General features: G+C 38.1%; 2 protein-coding genes across 3 annotated transcripts; one reads left to right on the top strand and one right to left on the bottom strand.

Annotated features, from left to right (window-relative positions):
* Positions 1-561: 561 nt before the first annotated feature.
* On the bottom strand, positions 562-18,651 carry LOC111341852 (calcium/calmodulin-dependent protein kinase type 1). 2 transcript variants are annotated; one of them, XM_022948876.2, is made up of 13 exons: positions 18,436-18,651; positions 13,837-13,911; positions 13,503-13,634; positions 13,248-13,322; positions 10,850-10,988; positions 8,744-8,766; positions 7,811-7,914; positions 7,079-7,154; positions 4,063-4,155; positions 2,886-2,905; positions 2,680-2,758; positions 2,003-2,090; positions 562-1,610 (listed from the first exon to the last, which is right to left on the bottom strand). In XM_022948876.2, exons 1-13 carry the CDS (start codon positions 18,507-18,509, stop codon positions 1,518-1,520), a joined length of 1,071 nt encoding a protein of 356 aa, XP_022804611.2. In that variant the 5' UTR covers positions 18,510-18,651; the 3' UTR covers positions 562-1,517. The 2 variants fall into 2 exon arrangements, with proteins under 2 accessions (XP_022804611.2, XP_022804612.2); XM_022948877.2 differs by lacking the exon at positions 18,436-18,651 and adding an exon at positions 14,032-14,288.
* LOC148729812 (uncharacterized) lies at positions 4,406-6,292 on the top strand. The gene has a single exon (XM_088760684.1). The coding sequence runs from the start codon at positions 4,418-4,420 to the stop codon at positions 6,290-6,292; it is 1,875 nt and encodes a 624-aa protein (XP_088616810.1). The 5' UTR covers positions 4,406-4,417.
* Positions 18,652-20,652: the final 2,001 nt, after the last annotated feature.

Below are 20,652 nucleotides of genomic sequence, written 5' to 3'. Positions count from 1 at the left end.
GGAACTGATATCATTTGAAAGTTTTTGAGAGGAGTTTACCGATTTTCTCTTCTAGAAAGCATCACTTACGGTTGTGGCTTAGATGTTTAGATTCACTTATCCACAGATTTCCACAAAAGTAGATTTCAGTTACTCATGATCCCAATTGGAGACATGTTAATTTTTCTTTTAAGTCACTAAGAATAACCAGATTTTTTAAAAAGAGCTATTGTCTCAGAAAGCTGCGGGAAATTAAGATTTTTCCATGTTAAACAAGTTAATTTAAGCTCCTCCCATAGGAGCTTTTAAGCCACAATGCAGACTTGAACCCTGGACCCTAACAACTCGGCAACACCGCCTCCTCTCACACCCTAGCATCCATATCCCTTTTTTTCCACCCTGTCCTTTATACATTACCTACTGTGCTGACAATGAAAATTTGTTTAACAATCAGGAGCCTTTTAAGATGGTGACCATTTTGTTTATTCTCGTGACCTTGGCGTTAGTTTCAGGGGGGGGGGGGACATTGCATGAAGAAAAACTTGATGCTCGACACTCTTGGTGGTGAAAGAGTTTAAGAGGTTTCGCAAGGCATACTTTTATTAGCAAAGATCAATACGTTCCTTGTTCTAAATTGACAAATGTACTTTCCTGCTTTTCACTAAAAATAAAAAAAAAAAACAGCGAGTAAGTTATTTTCAAAAACGAAAAATGGCATGAAATTTTGGAAGACTCTGAAAAGCAAGACCAGAGATGGGACATGATAAATCTGACAAAATTTAAATTGATTAGCACCTTATATCTTTCAGCAGGTTATCGGCTGAAAAAGGGATTTACTGTCAAGACCAGCTGCTGAAGGGAAAGAGATGTCTTTCAAAGAAACTTTCCACCTCGTACCAAGAGTCCTGGTTCAATCGCCAGTCTAGACTAGAAACTTTGATTGGTTTTTAACCTAGTTCAATCGCTGGTTTTCTAACATTTACCACAAAACTGACAGACGTCTTTTCTCTAATCAGACTTGCTCGCTTCAATTGGATTTACAAACTATTTCAAAATTTCCGCCAGAAATTGTCCAAGATTCGATCGTGATCTTAAACACTTGAAAAATTACCTAAGGATTGAGTTTGCGCAGAACTGCACATTGGCAGTCTTCACGACACTTACTTTTTTTTCTGACGCTATCGGAATTCGGATGGAGAACAAATCGCTTATAAAACATTTTATAGTAGCAGAAGAGGAACATTAACTACAGTGCATCCCTCGATATATTTGTTGTTCATAACTCAAGCATGTCTTCTTCGCTTTTTCTCGGAATATTACAAATAATTTGATGGCTAGAGTAAATTCTACATAGAACAAAAAAGCAAAATATTCGCTTTTAAATGAGCAGATGGAGACATGTTATCTACAAATTCTTAAACGCCTGATCTACAGGGGTTTACATAAGCTTCGTTCCCAGGTTCTTCCTTCGCCTGTTTACCGAAAAATCCTGAGAAAGAGCTTGAAAAAGACCATCACTGCAGACCAGCTGCTTTGGTTCAGTCACCATTGTTGTTTTCAGCCGGCCTGCCGCTTCCACCGAGTTGAAGGTTCTTCATTCGGTTAATGGCTGCTGCGGCATTAAACGCTTGCTGTGAACAAGGACAAATTACAATCATCACAAAATTTGCCCAAGAAGGAGTTGGTCAAACAGTAATCGACTAGTAAGCGGCTATCCCAGTTTCTGGAGCGTGAAATGACAAGAAATACTGTCACCCCCCTTCCCATGGGATGTCAGTCCATCGGACGTGACCCCCCCTTCCCTTTGCAGATTATCGAGAAAAATATATCTATAATTTCTTCGCTTTCTCGCCTGCTCCATCATTCCTACACCAAACTTTAGTTGTATTTTCTTAATTATAAAGATTCCAAACCATTGCAGCCAACCTGGATCCATTCTTCTTTAAATATATAATGCATACACTGATTCAGGTTTGTTATATCAATGGTAAGGAATGGTTTGGATTTCACCCATCAACATTACCTTCCACTTGGCCTTGTAGAAGTTTTTCTTTATTTGTTCACTAACTGACGCATGTATGTCACGATCAAGAGCCATGCCGCCGGAAATCCTACGAAATATAACGAGATATTAGTAAGTTGGCTTCGACAGCGAGCAAAATGAAAGGAATCCTGTGATCTGATTGGCTAAGGAAACAAGATAAGCTCCGAATTGGCCCCGATCGATTTGATCCCGTGCAACATGACATTACATGCCGTCTCTTTATAGATTTCTTTTAAAAACCACTGTAAAACGAATAAAGCTTTCTAGTAATTCTAACTACAATTTATGGCAAAAAAATGTCCAGTTGACATGCCACAGGTTAAGCAAACAACACCACGCTTAGTTCTGTATACATATTTTCGATAGTTTGCCATATGGTAAAATCATTTACTGGCCACGCTTGTTCGACGACCGACTTACGCCCTTCAGTTGAGTTTTACAGCCAATAACATCACGGCAAAACTGGCCAATCATTTTTCACGAACCGGACTTGGAACATTCGATTGACAATAACTATTCACTTGGCACTGATGGTGACTTCCGCTCAGGCTGTCGAAACGTCAGTCACCATTACCGACAACAATCCTTCTCAGAACTACAATTACCCGGATGATCAAATATTCCAATAAACGGAATAGTTGGTGAACTGTACGTACCAAGGGTGATTTAGGGCCTGTCTGCAGGTATACCGCTTCTTGGGGTCAATTTGTAACAAATAAGTAATGAAATTCTTAGCTGAAAGTGAATTAAAACAAAATGCATTTAACTGACGTTGACTGCGAAGGTCGTGTCACTTACCAACCAATCTTATACATGTGATGCACCAACAAAAGACACGCTTGGAAAAAACTTAACTCCTTACCTGAATCTGAAATGTCATCCCTAAGAAATAAAATAATACAAGACGTCCATTAGAAGAATGATCAACTCACACTGTATAGTTCAAAAAGTAGCGACATTCCAGAAAATAAGGTGAATGTACAACCTAAACCGAAAAGATCATAATGGTGCCAGGGCCGGAAGTAATTAGAATTCAAGAAGGGGGACGAAGTAACAAGCGAACGCAGTCATATTTCCGGTTATCTCTTGTCTCAACCGGAAATAAGTTGCGTCTTTGTCATGTTGGGTATGAGCTGTAATGTCTTAAGCGCTAAGGTGACGAAAAACTGGACTATACAAAATGTCAAAGAAAATGAAAGGAATTTACTAATAACTTGTGTTCATTTTTTTGTTGTTGATCTTTTTTTTTACCAATCAAAAATTAAAATGATAATAATTAAAACAAAAAGAAACCTACTGTTCCTCGGGAACGAGGTTTGATTGACGAGAATTTTACGCGTGAAGTATGCTGGGAAAAAAAGAATTCGCGCACGCGGAAGATAAGCAAAATACAATTATTTCCTGGCATGGCCATTTCCTTTGCTTTTTCGCTGCGATTCAGGTAAAAATATTCTTTTTAGCTCTTTCAATACCAAGCAGTTCTATTCCCTGAAATTTCCTAAGCTGGGAAAAGGGGTTCAGATATGCGACGCAAAAAAATTAAGCAAAACAATACACGTAAGTTAACGCACAGGGAACAGCTAGCTTATGGTCGAAATTCGAGGTTTCGGCACTCAATTTAAATTAAACAGTTTCCTTAAAAACCTCTTTTTGTCGTAAAACAAATCAATATTTATTTGTAAGTTCAAACATATTCGAAAAATCAAAACTGCAGTAGTTCAATTTTGACCTGAGCTTTTCATTTGGTTTTCCATCAGTTCTAGTTAACTCTCTAACTCCCAAGACCTAATACTAAATTCTCCCCTCTAGCTGCACCACACTTCCTTGTAAACTAGTTACGAGAATTTGATGTTAGATCAAGATAACTTCCACCTGGTAAGTCTGAGTATCAATTCTCAACCTGTTTGCTGAATAACGTATGGATTTCATAGGGAGAAGTTACATGTTAACCACTTCTGGGGAATTAAGGGTTATCACAGATTAACATGTTCTACACTGACAAAATAACACAAACTTTAATTTTTTTTTTTGTTGCTTACCAGTAAGGTGAATCAAATTCATAGTCTCCTCTCATGATTTGGCCAAAGAGATTTGCATCACTTTCATCGTAGAATGGAGGATAACCACAAAGTCTACAATTATGATGTAAGTTGAGGACTATTGTTATATTGCTTAACTTGGCTACAAATTTAAGCATGTCTTACTTTGAAATTGAAAAGGTAAAGGGTAAAATCAGCACTCCAACCTGAAACCTACACTTCAGCAGTTGATCTGAGTTTCAATCGCATGAAGTGATTAGGAGTAATAGATCCCCTCCCAGAGTGGGATGCTAATCCATTGTGCTCCCTCCCCCCTTCAGACATTGCCAGGTTCCCTGATGATTCACCAGCATACATGTGGGCAGTGGAGGGGGTAGTTACTGTAAAACAGGAACCTGTTTTCAAACCCAGACCTATCAACTTGCAGTTGATAGTGCTGAAAGAAAAGACTATTACCATAAAAATAATAATAATAATAATAATAATAATAATTATAATTATAATTATAATAATAATAATAATTATAATAATAATAATAACTAAGCCCTTATCAGCTCGAATAACACACTTACTTTATGTAGACGATCTGAAAGTGTTTGCTGCCTCTGAAACTAAACTAAATCAGGTACTTCGATCAACCTGCACGGCAATGCAAGATATGGGACTTCACTGGAACCCAAAAAAGTGTAGCGCTATTCATGCGTGTAGAGGTAAACAAGTCCAAGATGCCAAAGACGTCAAACTCAACGAGACGTCAGTGGTCAAGAATCTCGAGTCAGGATCCAACTACAAGTTTCTGGGGATTAAAGAGTCAGTTATGCAAGACGAGAAGCAAGCACTGAAAGAGGCAGCAAAGGTGTATTTCAGAAGACTATCCATGATCTGGACGAGCCCACTATCTGATTTTAACCGCGTCCTTGCTACAAACCAGTTTGCACTTCCAGCACTCACATACCCCATGTGGACCCAGCATTGGCCACTTGCTGAACTGCGTGACATCGACAGACAAACAAGAAAGATCATCTGCGAAAATGGAGGGTGTCATCCACTTAGCTCCATAGCGGTGCTATATCTACCTAGGGAGAAAGGAGGACGAGGACTACAAGTCATTGAACAAGAGTATAAGCTGATCAAGATCAAAGCAGCAGTTAAGCTCTATGAAAGTCTAGACCCCAAGATGAAATCTGTGCAACAGTTTGAAGAATGTGCTATAGTCAAGGGATTCTCCTCTCTTATCACTGACTCAAAGAAGTTTGCACAAGAACTGGATATAACTCTGAACTTGAATACCACTGAACCATCATGTAGCCCAACAGAAGAACCAGAGATAGCTATCAAAGATATGCACACCAAGAAGCATATAAAGAAAGTTGTAAATGAGAAACTAGTCAAAAAAGTCGAAGATCAACAGTGGCAAGGAAGTCTTTTAAAAGCAAGATGGCAAGATGATCAACTGAGCCTTGAAAATTGTTTTGCATGGCTTAATAAATGGCAATGTGCTCCTACCCACTGTATCGCAGGCATCATGGAACTGTACGAACAGCTCACACCAACAAAGGTCTACATGGCCTACAAGACTGGAACAACGGACAAGAACGATGTCAAATGTAGGATGTGTGACGAAGGTCCTGAGAGCATGGCACATGTACTTGCTGGATGTCCATCATTAGCTCAGTCCAAGTACTTAGAGAGGCACAATTTTGCTTGGAAAGTGTTCTTCTTTGAGATGCTCAAAGACCTTGAGCTCGCTGATAGTACTCCGCCATGGTTCTCAGATGTGAAGCCCAAACCTCTTTATAAGTCACCTGATGCTGAGGCATACTGGGATGTACCAGTATATGCTGATCACACATACGTACAATCTAATCGTGTGGATGCACGTTTCATCGACCACAAAAACAAGAAGGTACTTATGGTGGAACTGAGCTGCCCTTGGATCAACAACAGAGACAAGAAAGACAAAGAAAAGACCAAGAAGTATGGAGCACTTAGACTTGAGCTGACAAAACAACACCCAGGATACAAGATCTCACAAGTAAACGTCATAGATGTACTTGGAGGATGGTCTACAGCCATGGAAACTGAAATGAAGGGCTTCTTTGGTACAAGATACAAAGAAATATTGCTGAGAATGCAGAAAGCTGCATTAAGTAGCACTCTGAACATTGCAAGAACATTTAAACTGGTTACACGAGTCAGAAGACCCACACAGGCAGGGAAGGCAAGGTGAGGTGCAGATTATGCGGCAAGGCTCCAGGGAGTGTGGCATATATCTTGTTAGGATGCAGTGCGCTGGCCCAGAGCAAATATCTCTCTAGACACGACGCAGCACTAAAGGTACTGTTTTACGAACTGTTGTATGATGAGGGATTTATAGATGAGATACCATCCCGGTACTCGCCCGCCAAGCCGAAGCCCATGTATGAGTCAGAGAATGTTAAAGCTTATTGGGATGTCCCTATATATGCTGATCAACAAGAGGTCAGATGCAATAGAGTGGATGCATGCATTGTAAATCATATGTGCAAGAGAGTTGTGATGCTGGAAATGAGCTGCCCGTGGATTAACAATCGGACAAGGAAGGATGAAGAGAACACACTGAAGTACGCACCCCTTCGCTGGGAACTAAGGTAGCAGTTCCCACGCTATGAGGTGAAGCAATATAACATTATATGGATGCCCTCGGGGGGTGGTCAAGGGAGCTGGATGTCATGATGCGCGAGCTGGTGGGAGGCAGAAGCACAGATGTACTGCGAAAGATGCAGAGGGCAGTGCTCTTGGGCACTCTGAATATTGCCCGGACTTTCAAGATGGCAGTTTGAGTTCCTGTTAGAAGGAGCACCATAGACACAATGGAAAAGCTTTTTAGGATTAGTTAATGTACATTTATTTTTTACTCCATGGCTCACAGGTTACGGTTTTCGCCCTGTGCTGCCTGATTAGAATGTAGCATTCAGTTGATTTTTCTGCGATAATAACAATAATAATAATAAAATTAATAATAAAATGAACTTACAAAATATAGCAAATTACTCCAACTGCCCAACAATCTACAGCTTTTCCATAAGGCTTCTGTTTGAGTACTTCTGGGGCTAGAAAAAAAAGATAAATCCAACTAAATCCTAAAGCAAGTTTGCTTGCTCTTTAATGTCTTATTTCTCTTTAGATTAATAAACACACTTGTAACTCAGTAGCAATTTGAAAGGAATCCATCAAATCTATCAGTAAAACACTTCAAAAGCCTACCCCTATGCCTTAAAGGACACCCAGATCTAGACAACAGAGAGTATTAGTTTATAATCCTATTGCCTTAGCCAAGGTATAAGATTCAGTGCCATGCTTCTTGGCTTGAGAAGGGGAAAGAAATTAAAAATCAGTTGCTTTTAGGGTGAGGAATACAATGTCACTTAAGACTTCAAGGCTGTGCTCTAGGAAAAATTGAAGGGAACCCAGTGCTCTGAAACTGTGAAATCCGGGGTGCCCAGCATATGCTTTTAATGAAAAAACTGAGATTCCTGAGTCACCCAAGAGCAAAAGTAAGGTGCCAGGGGCCACTGGGCACTGCTAGACCACAGCCCTGGACTTGACAAAAGTAGAAGAGAATGAGAAAGAAATTTTCTGCTGTTCTCTCTGGTGATGGCTCCTTTCTACATATACTGAAATAGCAGATTGGACAGATTAAAACCATGATGAATAGCAATATTTTTTTAATGACCATATAGTATTGTTTTGAACATAATGCACATACCAACATAACCTGGGGTTCCACAGGCAGTTGCCATCATGCTATCATCTTCTTCCGTCTTGGACAGGCCAAAATCACTGATCATTATTTTAGAGTTATCCTCTGGACTGTAGGATAAACAAAACAATCCCTATGACCTTGCATGTTGTTCTGTCATGTGTTGCATTGCTCCTGCACCCATCAGACCTGCCAGTAATTCTTGGTTCTAGCAGTAGTAACATGTGCTCACACAGGGTTAGAGATATTCTTGTTTCAACTACAATTTATATATCTTATTAACCAAGTGCGAGGGCCGTACTGGGAGAATATTGGCCTGAGGTCTTGACAGTACGGACTGAGCGTAGCGAGGTCCATACAAAAAAGACCGAGGGCTGATATTCTTCCAGTACAGTCCTGAGCAAGCTTGGTTAATAAGAGATTTATTATACGACTGAAGTTCAAAGGGACACAATTGCAGTATCATTCCGGACCATTCGGGACAGTGCCCGGTCCAATACTTAGAGAATATTGGACCGGCAGTAGAGCATTTTGATTGGTTGATTTTAGTTATTGGCTCTCTGACTGCCCGAGTCGTGTAATAAATCCCTTGATTGAACTGCTGAAGAAGGCCTTGTCTTCAAGGATTTACTATGGGAGCAGACTAATGGATCAGAACAGTCAAACAAGACCATCTATAACCCTGTGCCAGCACATGCATCACTGCTTGAACCAAGAATTCCTGACATGCTTGATGCATTTAGGAGTAACACAATGCATGACAGATCAAAATATGGCAACTGAAAATTTGGTGCCAATCATGAAGTTATATTTTAGTGAGCCAAAAAGGAAGTATGCAGTAAGCCTGTGATTGACATTACTGAAATAATAAAATTAGAAAAAATCCCCTGAATAGCTGCAATAATTTAGATGTATGCAGTTTAGGGTATTCAAGCTTACCTGAAGTAAAGAAGATTTTCAGGCTGCAATTGAAAAATAATATAATAATTTTAAAAAGAACAGAAGTCACTTGATAGAGAATGTTGATTAATGACCCCCACCCTCCAGAAAAAAATTATCAATCAATACCACTCCTTCTAACTTCTTTGTTATTTCATGTATTTATTTTCATTTATTTACTTGCATCTTCAGAATAATGAGCGAGATTGTCTATATTGGAATGTGGGTACTTTTGCAAACAATGATAAATTCTGGGTATCATGAATAAGTAAGTATAGTCTAAACAAATGAACACTACACCATCTTTATATGAGAAATGGTTCATGAACAGAATTCCTCCAAAAATAAGATAAACTTTAAGGTCTTCAAAGCTAGCAATTTGGCCAGAGTCCATAGCATGAAGCCCCTAGCAGTATTAACATTGCCACTTGGTTAGTTAAGAGAACATTCCACAAACAACAACCTTGTTTAAAAATTTTCATCATATATCTACTTGTGGTTCTTAATTTCCTTTCATGTCAAATTATAAAGAATTCAGTTACATTAAAAAATATCTCCCACCCAATGGGTAGTCTATTGCATACATCGAATACAGGAAAAAAATTCGATTACCGTTTAAGCCTCACTTTTGGTTACAAAAAAAGCAATTCAATGAAAAATGAACCAAAAAAGAGAGTTAAATTAATTAAACAAAGTTACTATAAACTCATTTTGCTCTGATGAAGTGCTAACACTTGAAATGTCAACTTTTTAACTGTACGGTGACCAATTTATACTTTCAACTTAGTTGATAAAAACAAGTTACCTCCACAGTTTCTGTAGAAACTTACTCCCTTTATTACAATAAACTCAGCCGGAGGTTTCACTCTTTAATAAAACACACTACCACCCGCTGTTTAGTTCAATGACAGTAATGTATTTTGGGTAGTTTATTAAGCAGCATGATATTTTTGCGACATAATATGTTTAAGGTTCTAAAACTGCTGTGTCACATTGAACAAGTTTTGTAACTCTAGTTTTCTGAGCAGAAATGAAACTCTTATTCAAAACTGTTTCAGTGTAGGTATTGCAAATGATGTTGGTTAAGAAACAAAACAATTTGAGGAAAAGAAAAAAAAGCAAAAACAAAGAGAAACCACTGTGAAGATGGAGGGAATCTTCACAACGGTTGGGGAGTAAAATTTTGATACATTTATTTATTAAGTAAACAAAAATAAGAGAAATAGGGAGTATTTTTTAGGCTAACTCTCCCACTTTATCTGAAAGTCTCCTATAAACAAAAAAAATCTCCAGCACTCGCACATGATTTGCTTAATCTCAAAAATTCAACTAAAATTTTTTCAACACTACAAAAAAAATTTGGATATATCAACAAAGTTGAAATGGTAAATTGGCCACCGTAATGATTACAAAAGCTGACGTTTCGAGCGTTAGCCCTTCGTCGGAACGAATGGCGAAGCGAATTCACTCTGACGAAGGGCTAACATTCGAAACGTTAGCTTTTGTGATCATTACGGTGGCCAATTTACCATTTCAACTTTATTGATATATCCAAATTATTTTGTTACTCCCACTGACGCAGCCCCTAACAGTTCCTACAAAAAAAATGTGTCAAGATTTTATAATTCCAGAGGTAGTGACCCCTGTTGTGATCCTTGGTTAATTCTCCAACATAGCAATAAGTATATGTGGGTTGAATTATTATAGCTGTCATCTTATAAACTTGCTCTAAGGGTTCTTAACCATTCACAACCTAATGACAGTTAGTACATTCTCCATAATGTTTTCAATACATATTCTGACTAAGGGTGCTATCAAGGAGAATTTGTTTAACAATCAAGAGCTTTTAATTATTAGTTGGTGATCATTTCCTTTATTCTCAGAAGCTAAATGTGCGATTCAGGAGTGATGTTCAAAGGAGAAATTGGATGCTAGACACTCCTTGGAGTAAAAAGGGTTTAATACACTGTCCTGTATTTTACAGAAATAGCACACTCGAACTAAAAATAAATGTAGTTCCCAGTAGGAAAAACATTGTCTAGACATGCCACTGCTAAATCCCATTCATTGTTTACTTGTTTCATCATTTTATCTTGTTATACAAACCTTTAAATCTCTGTGCACAATCCCTTGACTATGTAAATAATCTACAGCTTCCAAAATCTGTTTTATAAGGTCACTTGCATCTTGTTCTGTATAGCTACCTTTCTCCACTATGCGGTCAAACAATTCTCCTCCTTGAACCCTGGCAAATAAATTAGCATGTACTTACAAATAAATTACAGGAAACTGTGTAATATGCTATGCAAACACATTTTAAAATCTCAGCGTCACTTTGAAAGGCCAGGTTTCTTTACCCTTTAATTCCCAAGACCTGATTGATACAGTAATTCTCCCCTCTTGCTGCTACACATTTCCTTGTAAGTTAGTTATAAGAATTTGGTATCAGGTCAAGGCAACAACTTCTGCCTGTTTGCTAAATAATGTATGGATAATGTATAGCCTGCCTCAATTAGCACTGCTATCTGCGGAGCCAGGGGAATAAGGATTTGTTGTCAAATAACAAATAAAATAAATTAAAAATAATATTACAGAGAGAAGTTACAAATCAATCATTTCTGGGAGTTCAGGGTTCAGGTGTATGGAAATTAAACAACAACAACAACAACAAAATCTTTTTCCATAAAAACTTGATTATCTCAATTTCTTCATTTCAAATAATGAAAAAAAAAAAAAAAACTTCAGTTGTTGTGTAGGCCAACCATGAAATATATAGAAATGTACTGAATCATTTTCCACTGACGTAACAGCTACAAACACTAACACCTCCCACTCCCGCTTAGTCCTTCTCCCCCCTTCAACTGTTGACCTCCACATCCCACATTCCCCTTGTTATACAAAGGAATTTTTCAAAAGTCAGCTGCTGTTTGAATCTTTGATAAAACTCCTCCATATGAAAAATTAAAACAGTACTTTAAATCGACTGTGTTGTTAATAATACAGTTTCAAAGATAATTTTTATCTCAAATAATGTAAATCACACCATCAATCCTGAGGTAAACACAATTTCATATGTGCAACATTAAAGTCTGAAATTATTTTACGCCTGATTAAAAAATATTTATTGAATAGCACAGTTCTGGTCAGTTGTCGTCAAAGATAAGAAATTATAATTATTCATAATCAGGAGTATTCGCCCAATTACAATTTACTCGCAATCTGTTCAAACTAACGAGTTGTGTTTAACAGCTGGGGTGCGGTGAACCAATAACAGCTGGCTGAACTTGGATACCAGTGTAAATTTTTAACATCGTGAAAATATTGCAAAATATGAAAATTGGTTATAAGCAAAACACCAAATAGTTACGGATTTTTTCGGCGATGTGAGGAAAGAGAAAAACAATTAACTTTCCGCCTTGCCCTCTTTGCTTTTAGAGATCGTATCGCCACCCTTTTTATTCAAATCGCTAACTGATTAATGAGAACTGAGATAACTGAAGTGTATTTTACAACTCCACAGAGATCTACATTTGCACACGCAATACAATTTGGTTCTTCTAAAGGAAAAGTCGAACCATTCCCGCCCAATTTCCTGTTGTCTTAAATTTCTTAAAGTAAAAAAAGTGCAAACATCTACGACATTTCCTCACTTAAGCGATCGCTGCACGAGATAAATCGAAATAACACCGATGGATTTATCATCGACTCGTAAAAAAGGTCTCACGTACGCATAATCTTTCTTTCAAGAAAGTGCTTGCGAAAATATTAGATTGAAGGCGAGACAGCCAAAGCTGTTGGATTTTAGTATTTTCGTTTGTTTACATTTGTCTTGAAGCTACAGTTCGAAGCTTTTCTTTCTTTCCAAGTTAAATTAACTATCTATTAGCGATGGTCCCCCGAGACTTACCTTTTACGATTTAAAACAATGGCAAACGAACTTAAACCAAAAGATGAATAGATTCTGGCAACCCTTTGAGGCGTTCACTTGATTCTGACATTGAAATCTTAATTTTAAAGCATGTATAAAACTTCGATATTTGATACGCGGACAGATCTAAAAGGTGTCAAGTAAAAAATATCCATTGCTGAAACGATAACACCTTTAAAACCCCATACTGTCAGATAACACGATTTTATTTTCCATCACGAGAAAATTGGCAACAACCGCGTAAATAAAGAAACTACCGTAATGATTTCATTAAGTCAACATAACACTTCTGTCATATCAAGAAGGAACCCATTTCTGTGCTCGAATGTTCCTTTCAAGTTCACATTGTAACTTTTCCTTACGTGTCACAAAAGACTGTTTTCGCCCTTTCCTTATTTTTGTTACACCATGCTGGTTACATCCTTCACCGGCAGTGCTTTTTAACGCAAATAACAACTAGTTGTTCACTGAATTCTATGGCCTGGATTGCCCGATAAAATTGTAAATTTGAAGTGAAATGGTAACATTATGAGATAGATTTCTACAACTCTGCATGTTTATTGTGAATATACTTACAAATCCATCACTAGATAAAGATGTGTTTTGTTGTCGAATATTTCCCATAGTCTAATTATGTTTGGATGATTCACCCTGCAGACAAAATAAAATGGACGACATGAGTGATCTGACTGTGCAAAGAACAGCTAACAGAATAACAGACGGAAAAACAACACACCTTTCGATCGTGAAAACATATTTTTCTGGCTGATTGGCCAGGCGTTACGCGAAATCACGACACAAACAAGAATTGTTTGTCACTAATTGACTTACTTCTTCAATATGGCAATTTCGTTTTCTACTGCCTCTTCCTTGCCGGAAAGTTTCCTCTTGGTGATGCACTTTACAGCGTATAAGTTGCCGGTGGCCTTCTCCTCGGCCCTGACAACTTCGGAAAACGCGCCACTGTGAATTCGAATAAAGAAGTTTCGAAAAATGTTAATGAACTACATTCGGATATAATTAGAATTCACTGAAATTTGCTCACGAGAGTTGGAGGCAAATTATCTAAATACAAGCCGTGCTTCTTGCTAAAAACAGTGCTTAGAGCTTCGTCCATGTGTCAATTCATCTGTCATAAGGAAAGATAACTTGGGAGGCCACTTACGTCCCGAGCACGTCATGAAAAGTGTACTTCTTCGTGATCTTCTCATCGAACTTCTTTTTCCCGAACAGCGGCATTCTGGAACAGGGAAAATCAGTGCAGAATTTAGCGCAATTCATCTAAAGCATCCACAAGGATTGGAGGCCGTCCGCAAGAACGTACGGCATTTGCATCGCAATCTATACAAAACAAACACACCTCGGATCTTGGCGTATTTACCAATACTTATTATAAATCTTCGACTACGAACGGTCGCATACTTCTTTTGCATGAATGTGTTGTCAAGAACGCGAGATACTTTGCGGGGGAGGGGTAGGGTGAGGTGAGCGTAGTTTCGGGCACTAAAATGCAAATCAAGGTAAGTCACGAAGTGGTCACCCGCAATCAAAGAAGGATTTTTTTTTTTTATCCTTTTGCGTCTACCATTACCTTAACAAGCTGTCTTTGCTTCAAATACTGTTGGTGGAAATGCGAGGAAAAAGAACAACGGTTTTGGAATAAAAACCCAGGTCGGGAAATTAAATTAATAAAATCGACTTAATTGAACAAAATTAAACATTCCTGGCTGAATTGTTTTCTAATCCAACATATTTAGGGCGTCAATCAGCAATTATGATGCAAAGATAATAAAAAAACTGTATATTGCAAAAGATGTCTGCTTTCCACAATGAGTCAAACAGATTCGTCCTTTTTTATGCCCCACATTACAAGGAACCCTGGCATTTCAGATTTAGTTTTTGGTCAAATATTTGAGATCTCCTGGGTTCTGTGCATAAATATCATAAGAAGCCTTCTTACATGGAATGAAATCTTTCCTTTCAGCCATAAAGAGAAAGTATACTGATCGAAACCATTCAAAGTCGTCGGTGTTGCAAATTTCTACAAGACAGACACCGCAAGCCATTTAATTGTGTAATGATGGGGAAGCCATATGTGAAATTCGTGTAAAACGGTCGAGCAAAAAAAATAAATCATAAAAAAACACATTTTTAGCGAAGACATTAGATTAAATATATTTAAAAAAGAAAGAAAAAGCCGAGATATCAATCGAACGTGATGCATTGGTTGTCTTAATTAGTCTAATTAAGGAGGTATTTATGCAACGACGTCATTCGGTTATAATTTATTTGTTTGTAGACAAAGCTTCGATCAGGCGATTACTATTTATATCACATTTTATAGTCGGCCACACAATTTTCAACATGAGGTGTTTTATTTTTGATTGTACTCGTTTATTTCATTTTGGTCGTTTGTTTGTCTGTTTGTTTCTTGGTTAGGTTGTTTGTTTTAGTCCTAAACAATCGCTCAACGGTTTGCTCTTTCCACAAGAGGGATCGAAACGCTCTTTCGAGAAATATAAGCGAAAGCCTCTTGCACACAATCCTTAATGTATTTTTTCTGCGTCTTTATATTTGCGTTCACAGTTTTCCTCCTAATCTGTGCATGTTTTAACCGGAGATAAAAAAAATTCAATCTTTTTCGCAGAATATTCCGTGAAGGTAATTTTCAGGTTCACCAAGAGAAACAGCCTATCACAGATTTCTCCAGTAGTGCGCTGTTTATCAGTAGAATTGCATAATTAACACAAGAAATCTTCCCAAAATGGCATGTTGATCATCTAATGGCTTACAAGCACGACTTTTAGGCGAAAGACTGCGAGATTAAGCCATCGAAAACTATTTGTTTATTGAAGTGGCGGCGAATTTACAATTTCACTTGCGCTGTCTGGCGTTTCTCGAACAGACATTACTTTTGTTTGGAAAGAAAAAACATGATCAGATACCACAGTGACACTTCTAGATGATTCTTACAGATAAGAGGACAGATTGGACTAAAGGTTAAACGCTACCGATTGCGACTATGTATTATCTCGCTGCTGAAGAATGCAAACGTAGACACTCCGTTATTCGAGAAACGAGTATGTTCTTCAGAGTCTGTTCCTTGATCGGGTTTATCAGGAATCAGAGAATTAGGAGTTATGTCGACAGGTTTTCTTTGCACTTCCTCGTGTCAAGATTTGCTGTGCAGGAATTTCGCTCTAGGTATTTCTACAGAACATCATAAAACAGCTCATGCGAAATCATGAGTCCACTAGTAAAAAACGCGCGCGATCACGGACGAATCAATTTTAAAAACTTCCAGCTCATAACATTTTCGCGTGATGTCATTCTGCCAATTCGTCAGGTCAGTTTCAATTCGTGTGCTTTGTTTCGGAGAAAAATCATTTCTCAGGGAAGTGAATAATTTCAAAAGCATTTCTTTCACAGCACTACAGTGTTTGCGACGTTCGACATACTTTCAAAGGTGTTCCAACCAAAGCCAGAGTTTATGTCGACTCATGTTAAGAAAGAACATTTTAGAGTCTGATCAAGAACAATTACTATACTATTATTTTTGCGCTAAAACACCGAGCAGGCTTACAGCCGTCCCTTCACCTTGAAAAAAAAAAAATTAAAAAAAGGGTACCCGACCCTACTCGTTTTTTGAAGGAAATGGGACGGCTGTAAACCAACTGGGAGACAACTTTCTTTTATAATTTTACGAAAATACTGATGATAGCGTTTAGAAACAAAGGAGTGTCTACTGCCCGCAGTGGAAGAGAAGGTTTCCTCTTCACATTTGCAACGATTGCACGCCTCGGCGCGGAAAACATGATGAAATCATTACCTACAGTTTGCTCTGGTTCGTGTCTGGAGCAGGTTACAGCCTGCAGCAGGCTCCAAGCCTTGATAAGATAGAGGTACACTCTGATATGAAATACGATCAGAACGATTTGGAGAATTTTCTTGAAGGCGGAGAGGGATGTAGCAGTCTCCTTCGTACCTGTTCTTTGATTATTCACGCAATGCATTTCCCCCTCAGCCATCCATAAGCCTCTGGGTGGGCGGGCGGGGGTAGGATTGGGTGTTTCGTAACCTCCTCAAGAAGGAGAGGGCTGGGGGATAGTTGAACAAGTTACACCCCATTCCACCTCCTCCAGGCCTAAGCGGTCTGTAGAGTTTGCTGGCCAAGAAGGTGTTGGAGTTCGTTTCCCCTTCCCACTTCAATACTCTCGCCGCTTACGACGCAAATTTGCCAAATCGAAGACCTACTTCTCGCACGCAAAAAGAGGCCACGCGTAAGAGCACAAACACGCGAAGTGTTCGTCGCGCGTAACTTGGCGCATCGCGCGCACACAATATTGATGGCTTACACACCGGCAATTAACTCTAATCATTTCTTGCAAATTTCAAGCACAATTTTACGGTTGTTGACCTTTACAAGCCAAAACAGCATCAATACGAAACTTCATTCCAAGAAAAGAACTTAATGGCTCGTTTTGTCTTTCAAATAGTTTACATCAAATGTAAATAAAACTGACCGTATTATGCGCAACGCCTTCACCAGCTATCATAACGAAGCCCTAATTACCGATTTTGCGCAAAACCATAAGTAAGGCTGGCTAACTTAGTAATCCGCTACAAAGCTCATAATTTCACATATATGTGGCCGCCGGTTAATAATGCACAATACTTTACAAGTTCAAAATTTTGGTTTGTTTGACGGATCGCGCTTTTCACTTACACTTGTCAGAAAATTAATTGATCAAGATCTGTATGTATATATATATATATATATCTTTCATGTACTGTTTAACTGTGGTGAAAATCATTATAATTTTCTGTTAATCAAATAGTGCAGCGCCAGTTTGAGCAACCTGTTCGGGGAAGCCAAAGGAGTATTTGTGTTTACCTCATTCAAATATACCAGAAAACAAGTCGTTTGTGAATTCCCTGCCAAGCGAAAATTATAGCATGCAAAATATCTTGTAAAATTTGTCGATAATGTTTGCGCAGAAGTATTTTCACACCCAATCGAACCTTTCAAATGAACGCTCATTATACTTATTATACTTATTATCCAATATAGCAGCTTGTGTTGAGACTAAAATCCCTAAAGTTACTTTGTGTTTACAAAAGCTTTGCTGAAGGGCCTTGCGTAAACAGTATGCTAAAATTTCAGGATGGATCTCAAAATAGGGAAGACTTTGAATTTCTCACTTATTAGCCAGTACTTTCGTATTTATCCGTTAAATACACGAGTCTTTCATGTCACTGTGCTGGTTCACAAGGTAGAGTTTCTAAAAAATCAGGAAAAGCTTTGCAATACAAAGGGCTATTTAAACTTTGATAATAAACAGACTTGCCTGCGGAACGATTTAATGAAATCTTCGCGACCTTTCCTCTGAATGTTTGGGAGTTTTTTACTCGAGTTTTTTTTTGTTATCACGAAAAACACTTGAGTCAGTCGTATATCTTATCTTCGACAAAAAAATTTTAACAGCAGTTGCAATATCTCACTCCGTTTAGTAAAACCAATATTTTAAATCTGCCTCCTCTAATCTCCGCATTCATCTTCGTTTTATGTTCAAACATCAATCGATAAATATAATTGTCTCTCAGAATTTACACAGATCCAAGAAACGTGTAAAAATTATTCGACTGGCAAGCAATGAAACTGAGCTTCTTGCATTAACGAACTTAGGCTGATGATTATCGCAGGATCTAGCGAATAAAAAGCAATTAGTGTTAAATGTATCTGGTATGCAGAAATGGTACTAACCGCTTTCGTCTACTCTTTTTGGCATCTATTTCTTCATCTTCTTCGCCGCACTGTGGTGAATCGATATCCGCCATCTGTGAACAAATGGGTCTGTTTATTCGCCGGCTCACTTCTCGTCAAAATATGCAAAGTGCCTTCGGAGGATAGGTTGTGACCGGTTGTGGGTTTCAGTGTTCTTAGGCGAAGGAGACAGTTTAGTCTTTTGAAGGTGACAAGTGATCGCTTTTGTGTTCATAACACTCAAACCTCATTGGATATGCATGGTGCATTAATTACATTCAACACAGTTCGTCCTATTTTGACAAGCTGCACGACACCTACCACCTGGCCGTGCGAATACTTATTTGGCCTTTTCTTTTCTTTCCTCCATTCGCAACGCGCTAAGATTGTCCCAGAATCCTTCTCCAATCTGTTTTTAGAGAAAATTCACTCGAAGTTATGAAGAAATATTATCTTGAAGCTCCTGTAGATCTTTATTTGTTTTATTTGTTCGGTGTCAGAGGAGCGGAAACTGCAATTTGTCAAGATCCTCTAAAAAGATTACTTTTAATTTCGCCAGCTTCATTAAACCATTAAAGGCGAGAAAGACGCTACATGTTTTTTTGTATCCTTCTATATTTACATTTTGAGCGGAATGGATATGAAAATTGAGCACGAAGTTCGTATCTTCTGTTCGTTCCAAGAGTCAACTGCCCTAAACCCATTTAGGAATCGCATCTTCGCTCATGATACTGCTCCTGCCTTTAAAAGACACTGCCACTGCCATTATCAATTAAATTCATTAGGAATACAATAAGTTCATTAGAATTTATTAAATAAATTAATTTATTAATTAATAAATTAATAAGTAAATAAATAAATAATAAGTAAATAATTAATAAATTAATATATTAATTTCATTAGGAATTATTTCATTATGAATACAATAAATTAATATATTAATTTATTAATAAATTCATTAGAAAAGCATGTTTTTACTCATGATAAAGATAAAATAATTTTCTTTCTTGTTATGATCTATTGCATGACAGTGGACTATTGAGAACAACTTATTAACCAGGCCTTACGAGTGAACAATGTTTTGGTTGTGGCAATATTGTTAGCTCAGCAAGTAGAGCACTGCACCGGGTATCGCAGAGGTCATGGGTTCAAATCCCATACAGGCTTGAGTTCTTTTCAGGCCTTATTTTCAGTACTGCTCAAGTGGTGCTCATTACTACGAAGTTCGCTTCTATATTTAACGACTTTTTGTTTGGCTTCTAATGGTTCAAACAGAAAGCCAACCTCGATTCTAGGTTGAAAGATAACCAATTAGTATAGAAAAGGGGAGTGACACGTTTTTTAACATCGCGGACAAGCGACCAGGTTGCTAAGCAAGATCCGAAATGGCAGCGTCTGATGCAAAGTGAAACAACTAACAACTAAAACCATTTTTACATTCAATGCCGCGTCTCTTACTTAACTCTTTACACCCTGATATCAGTATGCATATTCTCTATACTGGCAAGGAGAATTTGTTTAACAATGAAGAGCTTCTTCAGTTGGTGATTATTTCCTTTATTCTCCTGACCTTACTGTGTGATTCAGGGGTGATATTGTAAGGAGAAATGACATGCTGGTCACTCTTAGGGGGTTAAAGGGTTAATGAACTAAGGTTATAAGTCAACGCTAAAATTCAGGTGACTTTTTTTTTCGTCCTATTTAAACACGAAGGCGCGCTATAAAAGGAGCCTTAGGTCCCACTGGACCATTTGTCAATCAACCGTCGTGTGATGTGGAACTCTTAGAGTCAAGTCAGCTTGAGCTACAGCTACTCCAAAGCAGTAAACTGCGAGCGCATTCCTCAAAATTGTTTTATGTCTTCATCACAATACAAGAATTTTTGAGATTTGTATTTCCTTTCTCCAATGGAAACTGTCTTTATTTGTGGCGGTAAATTGAGATCGAAGTCGGTGGTTCGCACGTTACTTCATGCCACCTTGCTGGTGGAAGTAAACAATAGATATCTCATTAGCTCCTTTTGTTCGTCTACCAGCGTTTTAATTTGACCCGCACACGTCAACGGTGAGTGACAAATGAGCCTAGGTCTTCCCAGGGAAGACTTCCTTATATAGCACGCCTTCGTGTTTAAGCAATATAACACATTTTCCGGTCTCTGGGGCGCTCTGATAAAGTCACTCTAGATTTTGGGAGGAACGCTTACAAATCACAAGCCGG

This window comes from Stylophora pistillata, chromosome 5 (genome assembly GCF_964205215.1).
Source record: "Stylophora pistillata chromosome 5, jaStyPist1.2, whole genome shotgun sequence".
Lineage (NCBI taxonomy): Eukaryota > Metazoa > Cnidaria > Anthozoa > Scleractinia > Pocilloporidae > Stylophora > Stylophora pistillata.
This window is presented reverse-complemented; position numbering and strand designations above follow the sequence as displayed.

Bases quoted from the DNA above. Each gene is read 5' to 3' on its own strand.
- LOC148729812 (XM_088760684.1), top strand. From the start codon at position 4,418: ATGTGGGCAGTGGAGGGGGTAGTTACTGTAAAACAGGAACCTGTTTTC.
- LOC111341852 (XM_022948876.2), bottom strand. From the start codon at position 18,509: ATGGCGGATATCGATTCACCACAGTGCGGCGAAGAAGATGAAGAAATA. The intron at 13,912-18,435 runs GTTAGTACCATT...TCCCTGTTCCAG, and splicing joins AAAAAGAGTAGACGAAAGCG to AATGCCGCTGTTCGGGAAAA. The intron at 13,323-13,502 runs GTAAGTCAATTA...TTTTGTCTGCAG, and splicing joins GAAATTGCCATATTGAAGAA to GGTGAATCATCCAAACATAA.